Source organism: Panicum virgatum, chromosome 7N (assembly GCF_016808335.1).
Source record: "Panicum virgatum strain AP13 chromosome 7N, P.virgatum_v5, whole genome shotgun sequence".
Taxonomy (NCBI): Eukaryota; Viridiplantae; Streptophyta; class Magnoliopsida; order Poales; family Poaceae; genus Panicum; species Panicum virgatum.
The window spans coordinates 49,540,838-49,553,423 of record NC_053151.1 but is presented as its reverse complement, the minus strand read 5'-3'; the positions used below and the strand labels follow the sequence as shown (position 1 = coordinate 49,553,423).

General features: G+C 47.7%; 2 protein-coding genes across 8 annotated transcripts; both read right to left on the bottom strand.

Annotated features, from left to right (window-relative positions):
* Positions 1 to 5,071: 5,071 nt before the first annotated feature.
* On the bottom strand, positions 5,072 to 8,734 carry LOC120681617 (protein S-acyltransferase 11-like). 7 transcript variants are annotated; one of them, XM_039963191.1, is made up of 5 exons: positions 8,458 to 8,734; positions 7,408 to 7,642; positions 6,958 to 7,256; positions 6,360 to 6,853; positions 5,072 to 5,529 (listed from the first exon to the last, which is right to left on the bottom strand). In XM_039963191.1, the coding sequence occupies exons 1-4, from the start codon at positions 8,488 to 8,490 to the stop codon at positions 6,362 to 6,364; spliced, it is 1,059 nt and encodes a 352-aa protein (XP_039819125.1). In that variant the 5' UTR covers positions 8,491 to 8,734; the 3' UTR covers positions 5,072 to 5,529; positions 6,360 to 6,361. The 7 variants fall into 7 exon arrangements, 6 of the variants coding, with proteins under 6 accessions (XP_039819125.1, XP_039819123.1, XP_039819121.1 ...); XR_005677952.1 differs by lacking the exon at positions 8,458 to 8,734 and adding an exon at positions 8,232 to 8,438 and having other exon boundaries at positions 5,081 to 5,327; positions 5,825 to 6,853; XM_039963189.1 differs by lacking the exon at positions 8,458 to 8,734 and adding an exon at positions 8,232 to 8,438 and having other exon boundaries at positions 5,081 to 5,529.
* A 452-nt stretch (positions 8,735 to 9,186) lies between these two features.
* On the bottom strand, positions 9,187 to 11,904 carry LOC120681618 (anamorsin homolog). Its single transcript, XM_039963192.1, has 8 exons — positions 11,740 to 11,904; positions 11,478 to 11,625; positions 10,541 to 10,701; positions 10,362 to 10,457; positions 10,116 to 10,275; positions 9,888 to 10,024; positions 9,687 to 9,761; positions 9,187 to 9,559 (listed from the first exon to the last, which is right to left on the bottom strand). Exons 2-8 carry the CDS (start codon positions 11,599 to 11,601, stop codon positions 9,521 to 9,523), a joined length of 792 nt encoding a protein of 263 aa, XP_039819126.1. The 5' UTR covers positions 11,602 to 11,625; positions 11,740 to 11,904; the 3' UTR covers positions 9,187 to 9,520.
* Positions 11,905 to 12,586: the final 682 nt, after the last annotated feature.

Below are 12,586 nucleotides of genomic sequence, written 5' to 3'. Positions count from 1 at the left end.
CACAAGATATATAAAAGCTGTAGGAGAGTGAAAACATATAGAAAACAACTTTGATGTAGAAAGCTCTTCAAATGATAATTTAGATAGTGTGTTTTAGAAAGACTCTTGGAGATGCATCTATATATCTTTACTAGTATTTCTTTCCAAATCTTGGATATGCCAAGGAATACAGGGGCATACCCCTAGCTCCGCCCATGGCAGGACGGAACGGAGTCGCCGGCGACACCGGGCACATACCTGCCGCTTATCTTGGGCGCGACGCGAGACGTGATCTGCTTGCCACCAAATCGCGGCCTCTTTGTCTGCGGGTAGCGGCCCAGCCATGCCCCCCCCCCCCCCCCCCCCCCCCGCCGCGCATTATTGCTCGACTCGAATCGGGGAGCTCGTTCGTGCGTATCCCCCGAGATGGGAGACGCCCATCTCGCTCTGATCGGAGGAGCGCCATTGCAAGAACTGGGAAAGGAAGAACGCATGCAGTTACCAAGCAACTGCCAGTTGCAAGCGAGCAAACAGATCGGCACCAACCACGCGAGCAGGCAGGAAGGCACATATGCTCCTTCCATTCTTCCAAAAGCAATTAAAAAGAGGCTTTGTTCCGTCGCTCCAGTTGTCAAGAAAATAAAAAAAAAACCAAGCTTGTCGTGCGCATCAGTGGCCACCGCGCGCCTCGGTGTCGCGTCCATGTGCCGCCTGCCCGGCCGGCTCCGCTAGCTAGTAGGAGTATCAGACAGACAATACGCTCCAAGTTTTTCTAAGCCATCTTGGATGAATGGGTTGTGCCCTCACTTTGCTCGTCATGCCCATGTGTTTGCTGCATATACAAACCTCTTCATCTTTCCTCAAAGATAGTAAGCATCGACGACACGTCTTCAGTCGAGAGCAGCAGAGCCCAATCGGAATGGGTTCCGGCAGGACAGTAATAACCCTGTGCGTGTTGATGCAAGCCTCGCTCCTGTACTAGGCGCTAAATTTAAAGAAGATCTGGACCACAAGTACTGCCAGGGAAATGGATCGATCGGACATGCCCTGTTCTATTCCCTGAGAGTGGGGATTTTTTTTTTTGGGTTGGGGGCACAAAGTCACTGTTTGAACATGGCTTTTCTACATGGGGGGGAGTACACTGTTAATCTGCTGCTGCCATGGCCGTGAGGTCCGGCGAATACTTGGCAGTGGCAGCAGATACACAGCTCTCTCCTTCCCGGTGGAGGTCGCCATCATGAGCATATGACACCACCATGCATGCAACATCCGCCAGGTGATTGGTTAGCAAAGCTTGACATTGCTGCTGCAAGGATATCATTGTCGTCGCGGAAAGACGCGAATGATGGAGGGCCATTGGTCATCCTGTTGGGACAAAAGAGAGAGAGGGGGGGGGGGGGGGGGTGGAATGGAGTGTGCATTCACAGTCAGACAGCAACCAGCACTACATATGCGGGATTATATTCCCGGGCGTGGCATTGTATATCGGGTAAGGATCCACATCAAATTTAAACATATGCATCACATGTCTAGGGACTGGAGTATTTCCGATCTTGCCTTGAGAGCTTTGGCAAAAGGTGGTCGCCATCAACAGTAGTGCCCTATCTTGGCCTGCAAAAGATTTGGGAGTTTGTTACAGCCGGCAGTTCGAACCTGACGGCAAGTGCACGGCAGCAACAGCTTGTCAGCAGCATGGCCATTTAAGGTTAAGGCCCAGAGCACAGGAAGGATGCAGTGGTGAGCAGCAGGAGAATTGAAGCAGGCAGCCAGAGCACAGGAAGCAGGCAGCAACCACACACCGAGGCATGGCGCATTCCATCAGCTGGTTCACCAGGCAGGCAGGCAGGCACACGGGTGAATGAAAGGGAAAATGCAGGCGGCGATCGACGCCGGCCCCAGCAGCGGTACGCCACTTCACGGCACCGATCGGAAAGCGGATTTCTGTTGGATCTGAAGCCGATTGGCGACCAGCCAGCATTATTGTTTATTCCCCGCCGGCCGGAGGGTGAGCCAGCCAGCCAGGCATGTGCCATTCGTGAATCTTTGAGCTGTAAAGACGGGGGACCGCCATGGACAGCGCGCAAGTGCAAGCCGCGCGACACATACAAGAAAGATTCACATGAGACGACAGCCACGGATGGCTTTTTGCTACAATCCCCTCTCTATTTGTGCTCACTCGGTCGCAGAATTTAACCGTGCATCGGTACAAAATGACACACGCTCGAAGCCGGAGCGTGTGGAAAATGGCATCGATAGATTTGTCGTCGTGCGGAAGGTACGCCAGTTTACCTAGTCCTACTCCTACATATATAGTAGATCGAGTGGCAGTATAATTTGCACCCTGCCACGCACTGGCGGAGCTTGATCTCTAATCTCAGAAAAATGAGGGGCCCAGCCTTTTACTACAGTAACGAATAGTGTCAAATCACTGTTCATCATATAGTGTAGAATTTGCAAAGTCAGAGGGGCCATGGCCCCCTTTGGCCCTTACAAAGCTCCGCCACTGCTGCCACGGTGGTGCTGCCGAGTGCCGTGGCAGCGCAGCGCGGCGAGCACATGTATGGCAACGTGCACGCTGAGGTCCGGCCGGCCAGCCTTGCCTGTTCCTCCTCTTATCTGTCCGTCCACCACGCCCGCCCGGCCTTTTGTTTTGCCATTTACCTGTTGACGTCGCAAACGCTGACGGGCCGTCAGTCGTCGAGTTACTACTAGTTTTTTTTAAGCACGTCTATTACATTCTGTGCCTCGATCGTACACTGACCAACCAAAGCAAAACACTGCATCTACATTACACGCAGTATGGGTTAAACTAGGAGGTGTGTACGGAACCGCAGCGTGCGAGCGAGCCCCCTCCTCAATCAATCGAGCTCTGCGTGCAAGTTGCATGGAGGCAGGCAGGGCGTAGCTAGCCAGCAGCACATGCCATGTGGCTGCAGGAACAGACCGAGCGGGTTAGCTAGCTCATGGGGCGCGGAGATCTGTCATGTGTTCTCCTCATCTGGAAGGGAATGGGGGTTCCGGGGAATGCATGCTGCATCTGCATGCATGTGGTGGAGGAACTGAAAATTCTTCAGTGCCGGCAAAGATGGATGTGCCATGCTCTCCATGAACGGCCGGCGCGAGATCGCACGCAGTGGAATTATTCAGGCCTGTACGTCGTTCAACAAAGGAAAGCCTGTGGAGAGCAAGTGCCGTGGATTGCGTAGCCGAAGCCGGGGATCCCGCGAAGCCGATGCTCATCCCGGGAGCGTTTGCTGCCGTTGCCGGCCGGCGGGCCGCACGTGTGGGCGTGTGCGGTTTCCCAGGGGCGTGTTTCCGGGCTCGCTGCCTGCCGTCAGGATCACCCCACCAACCAGCCCCCTAGGATAAGGATCGGACGGTGGGGCAGCGCCGTATGGCCGGAAACGCACTCCGGGAAAGCCGTGGGTCTGGCCCCACACGACGTGGCTTGGCCCTGTTTGTTTTCGATTATAGTCGAATTCTGAATAGAAATAAACCAAAATCCCACCCAAACACGCGATTATTTTTCGCTTATCGCAGACGCCACTTTCCAGAAAATCGCCGATACAATACAAATCACGATTCTGGCCAACGCGTCCCCAACCTCGTGCACGGGAGAAGCGAGCCTTCTTTCCTCCCGATACCCCTCCCCTCCCGTTACCCCTATCCTCCCGTCCCCTCATCCCCTGCGCCGCCGCCCCTACCCTGCACCGGCGACCCTCTGTAGCGGCGCCGCCCTGGGCTCCCGGCGTCACTCCTCCGTGCCGATTCACGCCCGCATCTGCGACGGAATCGCGCTGCCGTCGCTGTCAGTGAAGGTGCGCCCGCCGCCCCTCTTTTGCTGTGCAGAGCCGCCGCCCGCACACAGACAGCTCGATCCAGACGCCTCTCACCCGAAAGCAACACGCCTCCCCACCAATCCGACGCGTCACGAGTCAGCAGGGCAGGGCGTACAGGCTCTAGCGATCCATCATCTGCTGAGGCGCGCGGCAGTAACCTCCTGAGATCGAGCTTCGCTTGTGCAGCTGCTAGCGTCGTCCCGGGCCGTTCGTTGGTTGCAGGTCGTAGTCCTCGATCGATCATGGAGTGGAGGGACAGCTTCCTGGACCTGGCGGTTACCTCGCTCAGCCAGCTGCTCCCCATGGCGTATTCATCATTTATGTACTTGTAGTTTAGCAATTAGTGCTGCTACTCAAAAAATATTTATCTATTTTGATCTATTTATGTAGTTTAGCAATTAGCATCTACATCTAGTGGTCTATTTATGATATTAATCTATTTGATCTAATTATGTAGTCAAGATACTCAAAGAATATAAGAATTATTGAATTCTGCTTGTATTCAGCAAAAAAATGAGATATCATCAGCCTCAAGGGCATTTTAGATATTTTAACACTCAACTCGGAGAATCGAATCAAAATAATCAGGATTGTCAAACACCCAGCTTATCCAGACAGCCGATTCTCCAGGCAGCTGGTTTATCTCAGAATCCTGATTCTCAGAAAAGCGAGATCCATAAAAACGAAAACAAACAGGGCCAAGAGCGGCGGGACCTGAAGAAGCCTTGATACGTGATGAGATTTGTTTGCTGTTAGACAGGGTTTGGATCTCAAAATTTTACATCAAAAAACATCACATTGAATGTTTGGATACGTGTATGGAGTATTAAATAAAAAATCTATTTATAAAACTTTTTGCACGAATGAGTTGTAAAATCGCGAGATGAATCTAATGAGCCTATTTAATTAATGATTTGCAACAGTGATGCTACAATAACCATCAGTTAATTATAGATTAATTAGACTCATTAGATCGTCTAGCGATTTACAATCCATCCGTGCAAAAGCTTTTACAAATAAATTTTATTTAGTACTCCGAAATAACAAGATTTCCTTTCAAAAATTTTACCCTAAGATCTAAACAGGAGTTAAATTTTTATTACTCTTTGTTTGCTTATGTGGCAGAGAAAGAGAAGTAAAAAGTTGGAGAAGATGATCTTATGCAAGAGACACATCTTCACACGCTCCTAGGCAGTGAGAGTAAATGAGGTGGATAGAAAAAAAAACAAAAAATAATTATGGGTCCATTGGAAGAGACAAAATGAGAGATAACCTATTGTATGATAGGTGTTTCTTATAAATTTAAGAGACAATAATAGATATTATTGAACATAATAGGCTCTATTATTGAACATGCTTAGCCTAAAAACGGGGCTTGCGGAGGAGAGTAGGACTGTAGGAGTCCATTTTTCCAGGTCGTGAGGGTGTCTCCAGCTTGGCTCCGCCGGTGCAAGGAGCCCTCCCAACCGGGGTCTACAAGGACACCAATAGCAGCCGCAGACTGCAAGCCTGGTAATAAACAGATTAAAAAAATAAACAAATTTGATATCACAATAATTTAGTGAACTGATGGCATCAATGCAGCTTGGTTAGTTTTTTTAGATAATGAAAACAAGTTCCGACGCTTGGTTAGTTGCAGAGTTGGAAGAACCATTCAACGAACTGATGCGTCCAGGCTCTGAAATTTCGCTGCTGATTTCATGCAACCCCACTGGAACAAAAAAAAAAAAAAGCAGTCAAACGGTTGCAAGAGCAATCTGAACATGCGAGCCACTTTCTGTTGGGCGACCAGGCCCGGATCCCAGTTGAATTTGCATACCATCAAAATAAAGAATGGCCGAACTACAGGGGAAAAGCAAATGTACCCCACTCATCGATGCTTGATTGACCAATTTACAATGGCTAGTTCAGTGAATGTTACCGAAACAAATGCAGGGTTGTTTTCCTATACATGTCAACTGTATCGACAACATCAGAAGGACGTGGTCCAAGAAAAAAAAATTGACCTCCTAGCATCACTCAATCCTGATGTCCATTTCTTCTGGAGCAACCAAGCGTGATCCATGCGTGAAGATAGTGATGAAAAAGATAGTGACGACGCGCAGAATTTCAGATATGCAAGACCATCGGCACCTTATGATTGTCAGTGCAGGGCAATGAATATGCAGGCCGATCAATGTGAGAAACATCCACTGACGAACTAATGCTTTCTCCAGAACATGGATTATCATGAGTATTGCATTCCTGAACACCTTCAATTACACAAGCTAATCTATGGTGGTCAACAGAGATTCACAATTCTATGGGTATACAAATAGTTCCACACAAGTTGCTGGGAAAAAGAGTAAAGCACCAAAACCTACATGTAAATGTAACTATTTGTGAGCTCAAAGACTAAGTAGATGCATGTGCGGGAAAAAATCAGGGATTTAATCGTGTGACGAGGAATCAAGCAGCATAAATATTTCATAACATTATCCCCATCTAATCTTAAAAGTACATGAAAAAACACTTGGCAAGGGACACAAATGTGATCTATACCTCTAAAGAAGTTTGGAGCCTGAATTATCCTGCAACTTGCCAGTATTTGAGTATCGCAACAGAACTCTGGAAATTGGGTAGGGGCACCCGAAAAATCTAACAATGTTATGCAACCCTCTCTCTCCATGCATGGCATTTGGTGAACTTAAATGGTTGAGATATGTATTTCCTTCATAGATATAGCTAAGCTGCTGGCACAGCAAGACACCTATACCAGCATTGACTGATAAACTAGCAAATGCTAGGTATACCAGAACTAGACCCCTTGCAGACAAGAAGAATGCAGATCCTGCTATGGTAGTAATGATCTCCAACAATATTTTCATAGAACTCATTGAATGACGAGATGATTCTAGATTTGGGAAATCGACAGAGGGCCATGTCTTATAACTCGCATATATGGTCATTGAAGCAGCATAAGCACAACTTATAACCACAGATATCAGAAAAATGACAAAGGCTTGATGATTCGATGCTCCAACACAGTTGCCAATCTGAACACAAGAAAATAAGAAAAAACAATTTAAACCTAATAATCAAGAAAATAAAATACAACATAATGCATATATATCAAGGCGTTAGCAGTCATCATACTTACAAATGGGCAATGATGATCCATGTCCACCACACACATTTTACAAGATCGGCAGTGATGTGCTCTCGGGGGCTTTGGTTTATTGCAGTATGTACAAAACGTGTAGCTCTCAAGATCACTTTTCCCAACCATGGGATAGCTGCCCCATCGTATTTTTGTTGGTGCACCAGCAGATTTAAAAGAGGCTAAACAATAACTTGTGATGGTGCATAAAGCCAAGATAGCTGTTACCATGCAGTGAAAAATACCACAAAATTTACTGACAGAGAAAACAATTGGATACACCGCCCAGACCCCACCACCTGTGAAAAGAAAAAACAGGGTAACTAAACAACAACTCACGAATACAAAGTAGCATTAGTGTTTAAAATACTAGTTGCAAAAACTGCATGAGTAAACAAATAACTGTGGCATTCTATAACATATTCTGATAGCAAGAGAAAGGGAACCTACATATAACAAAGAGCATGAAGAGGATGAGCACAGTCACAAAGAATCGGTCCCGTAAACGCCTCCAGTGGGAAAAGCATACACTATCAGGTTTTCTTGCAGTCTGGTTGCTTTGCGTAATTGCTCCACACCAGCCACACTTATAGACAGGCGAATAGCTTGCAAAAACAAGCCTGAGCCCACAGCCCCAACATGTGGCTTCATGATCTTCTGGTATAGATGTGGCACATTGCTCTACCTGAATAAAAGGAGACTGGCAATTAGCACGGTGCTGCAGAAGGGATTGATCAACTCAAAAACTACTGTTATTGCACCAAAACAGAATATCGTATTTAGTACACTCAGCACACCATTGAGTACCCATGCCCTGTATTATAGAATGAGGAATTCAGGATACTGCCTCCATTTATCAGAACAGAGGTTCAATGCCAAAGTAATCTTCAGCAACTTCACACTCTAGTTGCAGTTACTTCACTGAAGCAATGCAGCTAACTGTATGATTTCTCTAATGACAAATTGGCTTGCCTGCATATTTTGCAATTTACAACTAGCTGGTCAACTATCACTTACCATTGTTATACCCATTTTGTCTACCCTGAACTCTGAACCGAGAATCTAGTCCCTAAAAGGACCTTGGTTATAACCTGAAGCAAACTTCAGCCTAATCGACACCGTAATGTGGATAGAGCCTTCTTCTGCTATGGACAAGCATCCTAAACTAATCAAACCTACACACCAAGCTAAACTCCAAAACACTAGAGTTATTATGGCTTCATGTTAAATTCCATGTTCTTAACATAAGAGACTCATGAATTAGAGGTATAAACCATATCAAGGAGTGGTGACAGGTGGTCGAAGCGGAGCCAAAACGACGGGCGTTGAGCCGTAAAATTCACGCGCAGACTCCTAATCGTTGACCCAATTCGCGCTGCAGAGCCGAGCCACCACCCACCGCCTAATTCCCTTGTCCAGATTTTAAATGGTCTGTGCAAGGCGCCAGGGAGAGAAACAGCCCGCATGCTTGGGTAAAATAGGAGGTATGCAGCGACGAACCTCGAGCAGCGGCCGCTGCTCCTGCTCCGCCATCTCCGCGGCAGCGCAGATCGACAGAGCGTGGGGTTAGAGAGCAGAGGGTGCCGGATCGGAGCGAGCGGCGGTTGGAGACTTGGCAGGGCGGGGGGCTGCAGCTTGGAGCCGAGGCGGAGAAGAAGATGTTGTTCGGTGGATATTTCTGGGGGACGCGCAACACGCCAGGCGAGTTCTTCTTTCCAAGGAAGGACAAGGACTCGGCGAGCAAAGGCGCTGCGCTAGCAAAAGAAGAGAAAGGGCCGGGGCAACACGCCGACGAAGTGGACGGGAATTTGTGTGCGCGACCCAGACCCTAGGCCGAGTCGAACGGTCGGAGTCCGGATCGAAATCGAACGCGTCGCTGCTGCCGCTTCCATCCTCAGCGGCTCTCTTTTTTCAGCAATCGAGGCACCGTGTTCCTAAAGTATTTCTCTCGCATCGCTCCAACACTAGTCTCCAACCACCAACCAAGAAATAGTGTTTTTCTCTCACACCACTCCAACTCCAGCCTGCCGAATGCAGTGATATGTCTGGCTTCTGGAGGATCACCACCACAGATCGGGTAACTCAGCCAAGTTCTTAAAAAAAAACAGAGAGAGAATACGAAAATGTAAAGGCATCACCGAAAATGTGCCTGGGACGGATGAGCCACATCCCCGGACACAGCCACACAGGTCACCATAGCTAGTTACAAAATCTGAATACCACGTACACTTAACAACTTTAGATAAAATTGATTGATTGATAGATATAGATATGCCGCCAGCCAATGGCTTAATATCAAAGATCAAACAATGAGCACACATGTGGATACAAAGAGATCGAACTCGAGTTACACGCACACATACAGCCATACAGGCTAATAGGGCTATTTCATTTCGATTGTTCTTCCTATGAGCATCACTACTTAACCATCAACTTATAACGTTCAGAAGAACAAACAAAATGACCAAGGTATCCTCAACTTAACGTCCGGACGAAACCAACAAAATGACCAAGGTAATTCCTATGTCCTGCCCTTGTCCATGTTCGCTTGTACCTGACACCATCATATGTCTGCAGCAAGGAAGTTGCCAGACAAGGAAACCTGCCACGATTGGAGAAAGCACTAGTGAGCATCTGGCACTACAAATCAGCATACAGACTACGTACAATTGACATCTTTGATCTCCTCGATAATCTGTAATTTAGGGAAGGGAAATACAACTCGTTACCTTCTCTCCAGGCTTGAAAGGAGGGAGACCTCTGTACGGACAGGTACCACATCGAAAGGCATCACCCAACCCACACTGCAAGAATCATGCACGGAGATAACCAGAGGCAATATATCAGTAACCCAGGTGATCGTTGCTGCATACGATGGATTCTACACAAGAAAGAACTAATGGCACTGTAATTCTGGAAGCAGTACTTACACTGCCACAAGCTGACTGAGGATTGTTGATCTGCTCGGCAGTGAGCTCTAGCTTCTCTACTTTTGCCTCAGCCTCAGCCCTGCCACAACTACAGTTCTTGCATGCCTTCCTTGTTGCCCCCACTTCACAATCCCCAACTGGTGAAACCCAAGAGGAAGTTTTAGCACCTAAACTTGAATTGAATACCTTTACAGATATCAAAATAGGTTGAAGGGTTTATGACTGTACCAACTGGAAGTTGTGGTTTCTTCAGGTCCTCCTCAGTCAAGAGGCTGTCTTCATCTATAAGTTCAGAGTCATCATCAATTTGAATCTTAGGAAGGGCCTTTGTTGCTTTCTTAAGGGGGAAAGAAGAACCCACGCTCCAGCTGGCCTTCTTTGCCTTAACCTATATACGTGGTTAAAGTTAGCATCAAAATTAAAGCCTACACAACAACATGAACAGGCACCAATACAAGAATTTAGACCACTCACAGTGACAGACTGCACAGTATCCTGAGAGCTTGAAGCAGATGCTTGCACTTCAACAAATCCCCCCATCAGTAGCTTGCGCTCAATATCAGTGTTTGGCTGACGAGACATTCATAAAATTAGGAAACTCTATATACAGCACAAGGGAAAGGCTGTCAGTAAGATGTATTCAAACAAGTTACCTTCTGACTGGAGGAGGGTGCAGAGCTCTGCACCAGTACTCTTCCGCCAGCTTTCAGCACCCGGTTAATCTCAGCAACCAACTGTTCCCTCAAGCTTTCCATATTTTTAATGACAGCAAGAACAGCACCAACTGATCCATCTTCAAAAGGCAACTTCCCACCTGTTCCACATAAACATAATAGTTAGATAGCAGGTTTATGAATAAACCAAAGTTCAACAAAGATATGACATACCCAAGCATTACAAAAACGAAAAATTCGAATATTTATTAAGCATCTAAATACGGATTCCCAAAATTAGAAGTACTAGCCCAGCTCGTGCATACAAAAAGACACCAGCTCAAATTCTTAGCCATGAAGCTCATTGTTGCACGAACTTGGATGCAGAGTCAATGGCTAAAAAACAATTCGTTTTCACGTTGTCCTAACTTTCTTCACGTCTACATATACGCAACAGAGAGCAGGATACCAGTGGAATAAACATTATAGGCCCCAAAATTAGGATCAACCGACTGCACCTCCACATCTCTTAAGTTACTGCAATATCCTGAGAATTAGTCATTACATATATCCAAAAAACGGCACCTCTTGCCTACACTTTCCAGAATACTGACAGCAGTATAGCTGATGACCTAATTCCAATTAAAATTTGAAAACCCTAAGAACTGCATGTGTAATCCAAACTGATTGCAGAAATGCACCCCTTGCAACAAAACCGTACCACAAAGCTCGCTATGTGAAGCGTACAAGAACTTCGATCTTTATCAACATAAAGCTGGGGCAAGACGTCCAAATGCTCTTAATGCCTATTCCAATTCGATTGCAAAACATGTACCTCGCTATTCTGAAGGGATCAACGGCAGGCGAGGCTACCTATCTGTAACATGCAGGGAAGCAAAAAAGAAAGAGGAAGGGGGCAAGACGGTAAGAGGCTCACCAAGCGACGCGCACTGGGTGATGACGGCCACCTCCTCCCGCGAGACATCGGCGGCTGCCACCAGATCCCCCACCGCCCGGATCGGCAGCGCCACCTCGTCCGTCACCGCGAGCGCCGCCGCCATGGGGATGGGGTCCAACAAAGGCGCCTGCAGCCGAGAACCCAGAGCGGAGCCGATGAACACGGATTCACTCAGACGGACCGGTCGAACAACAATCGAGTTATATGGGTTTCCTCTGCCCACGGCACGGATTCACCGTACCTGAGACGAGGAGGAAGAGGAAGCGGATCTGACGAGCGGCGGACGAAACCCTGGGCGATCGATTGGGGAAGCGAAATTGGGTTTTGGGCTCGTGGGTCGGGGCGGTAATAGGGAATGCGTAAGCCTCCCTCTCGAAGCTTCCGGCAAGCACCAATAGCCTAATGGGTTTTTTTTTTTATCCATAACATTACAATTTTCAAAGTTTGTTGACATGTCATTACTATTCATCTATTTCGAAACATACCATTACAATTTTTTATTTCTCACAAAAATGACATAGAACACGTATGGAGATAATCTAGACCCAGTTGCAAGTGTATATAAATACATATGTTGTATTGAAGCCCTTCTCTCCTATCAACTTGCGGGCCCCACATGTCATCTCCTTATTCCTCCTCTTCTCTTCTCTTGATGAGCACCATCCATGGCACGAAGACACGGAGCACTGATGGTGCCCCGCCGCCGGCGAGCTGGGGGCGAGCGCTGGTCAGATGCGTGGTTGGCGAGCGGCGGCCGGGCTACGTGAGCGGATTCGCTGGATAAGCGGCACGACCGGTGAAGCCGCCTCCGGGAGTGTTGGTGTCCTGATCCGGCGGTCCGGACCCAACAAGTGATGATGCTACGTGTTCCTCGTCCCAGATAGTTGATGCAAGAGGCAACACAGTCACGCACGGGTTTATTCTGGTTCCGGCTGCGGGGCCGTACGTCCAGCAAAGGGGTGTGTGAGAGCACTGTACTGTCTTGCACCGGTAGTGCCTGTAGTAGGAGGTACAAGCGAGGCGAGAGAGGGAGGAAAGCTCCCAGGTCTCTGATAGAGGGGGAGTTGATTGAGGCGAATGCCAATATC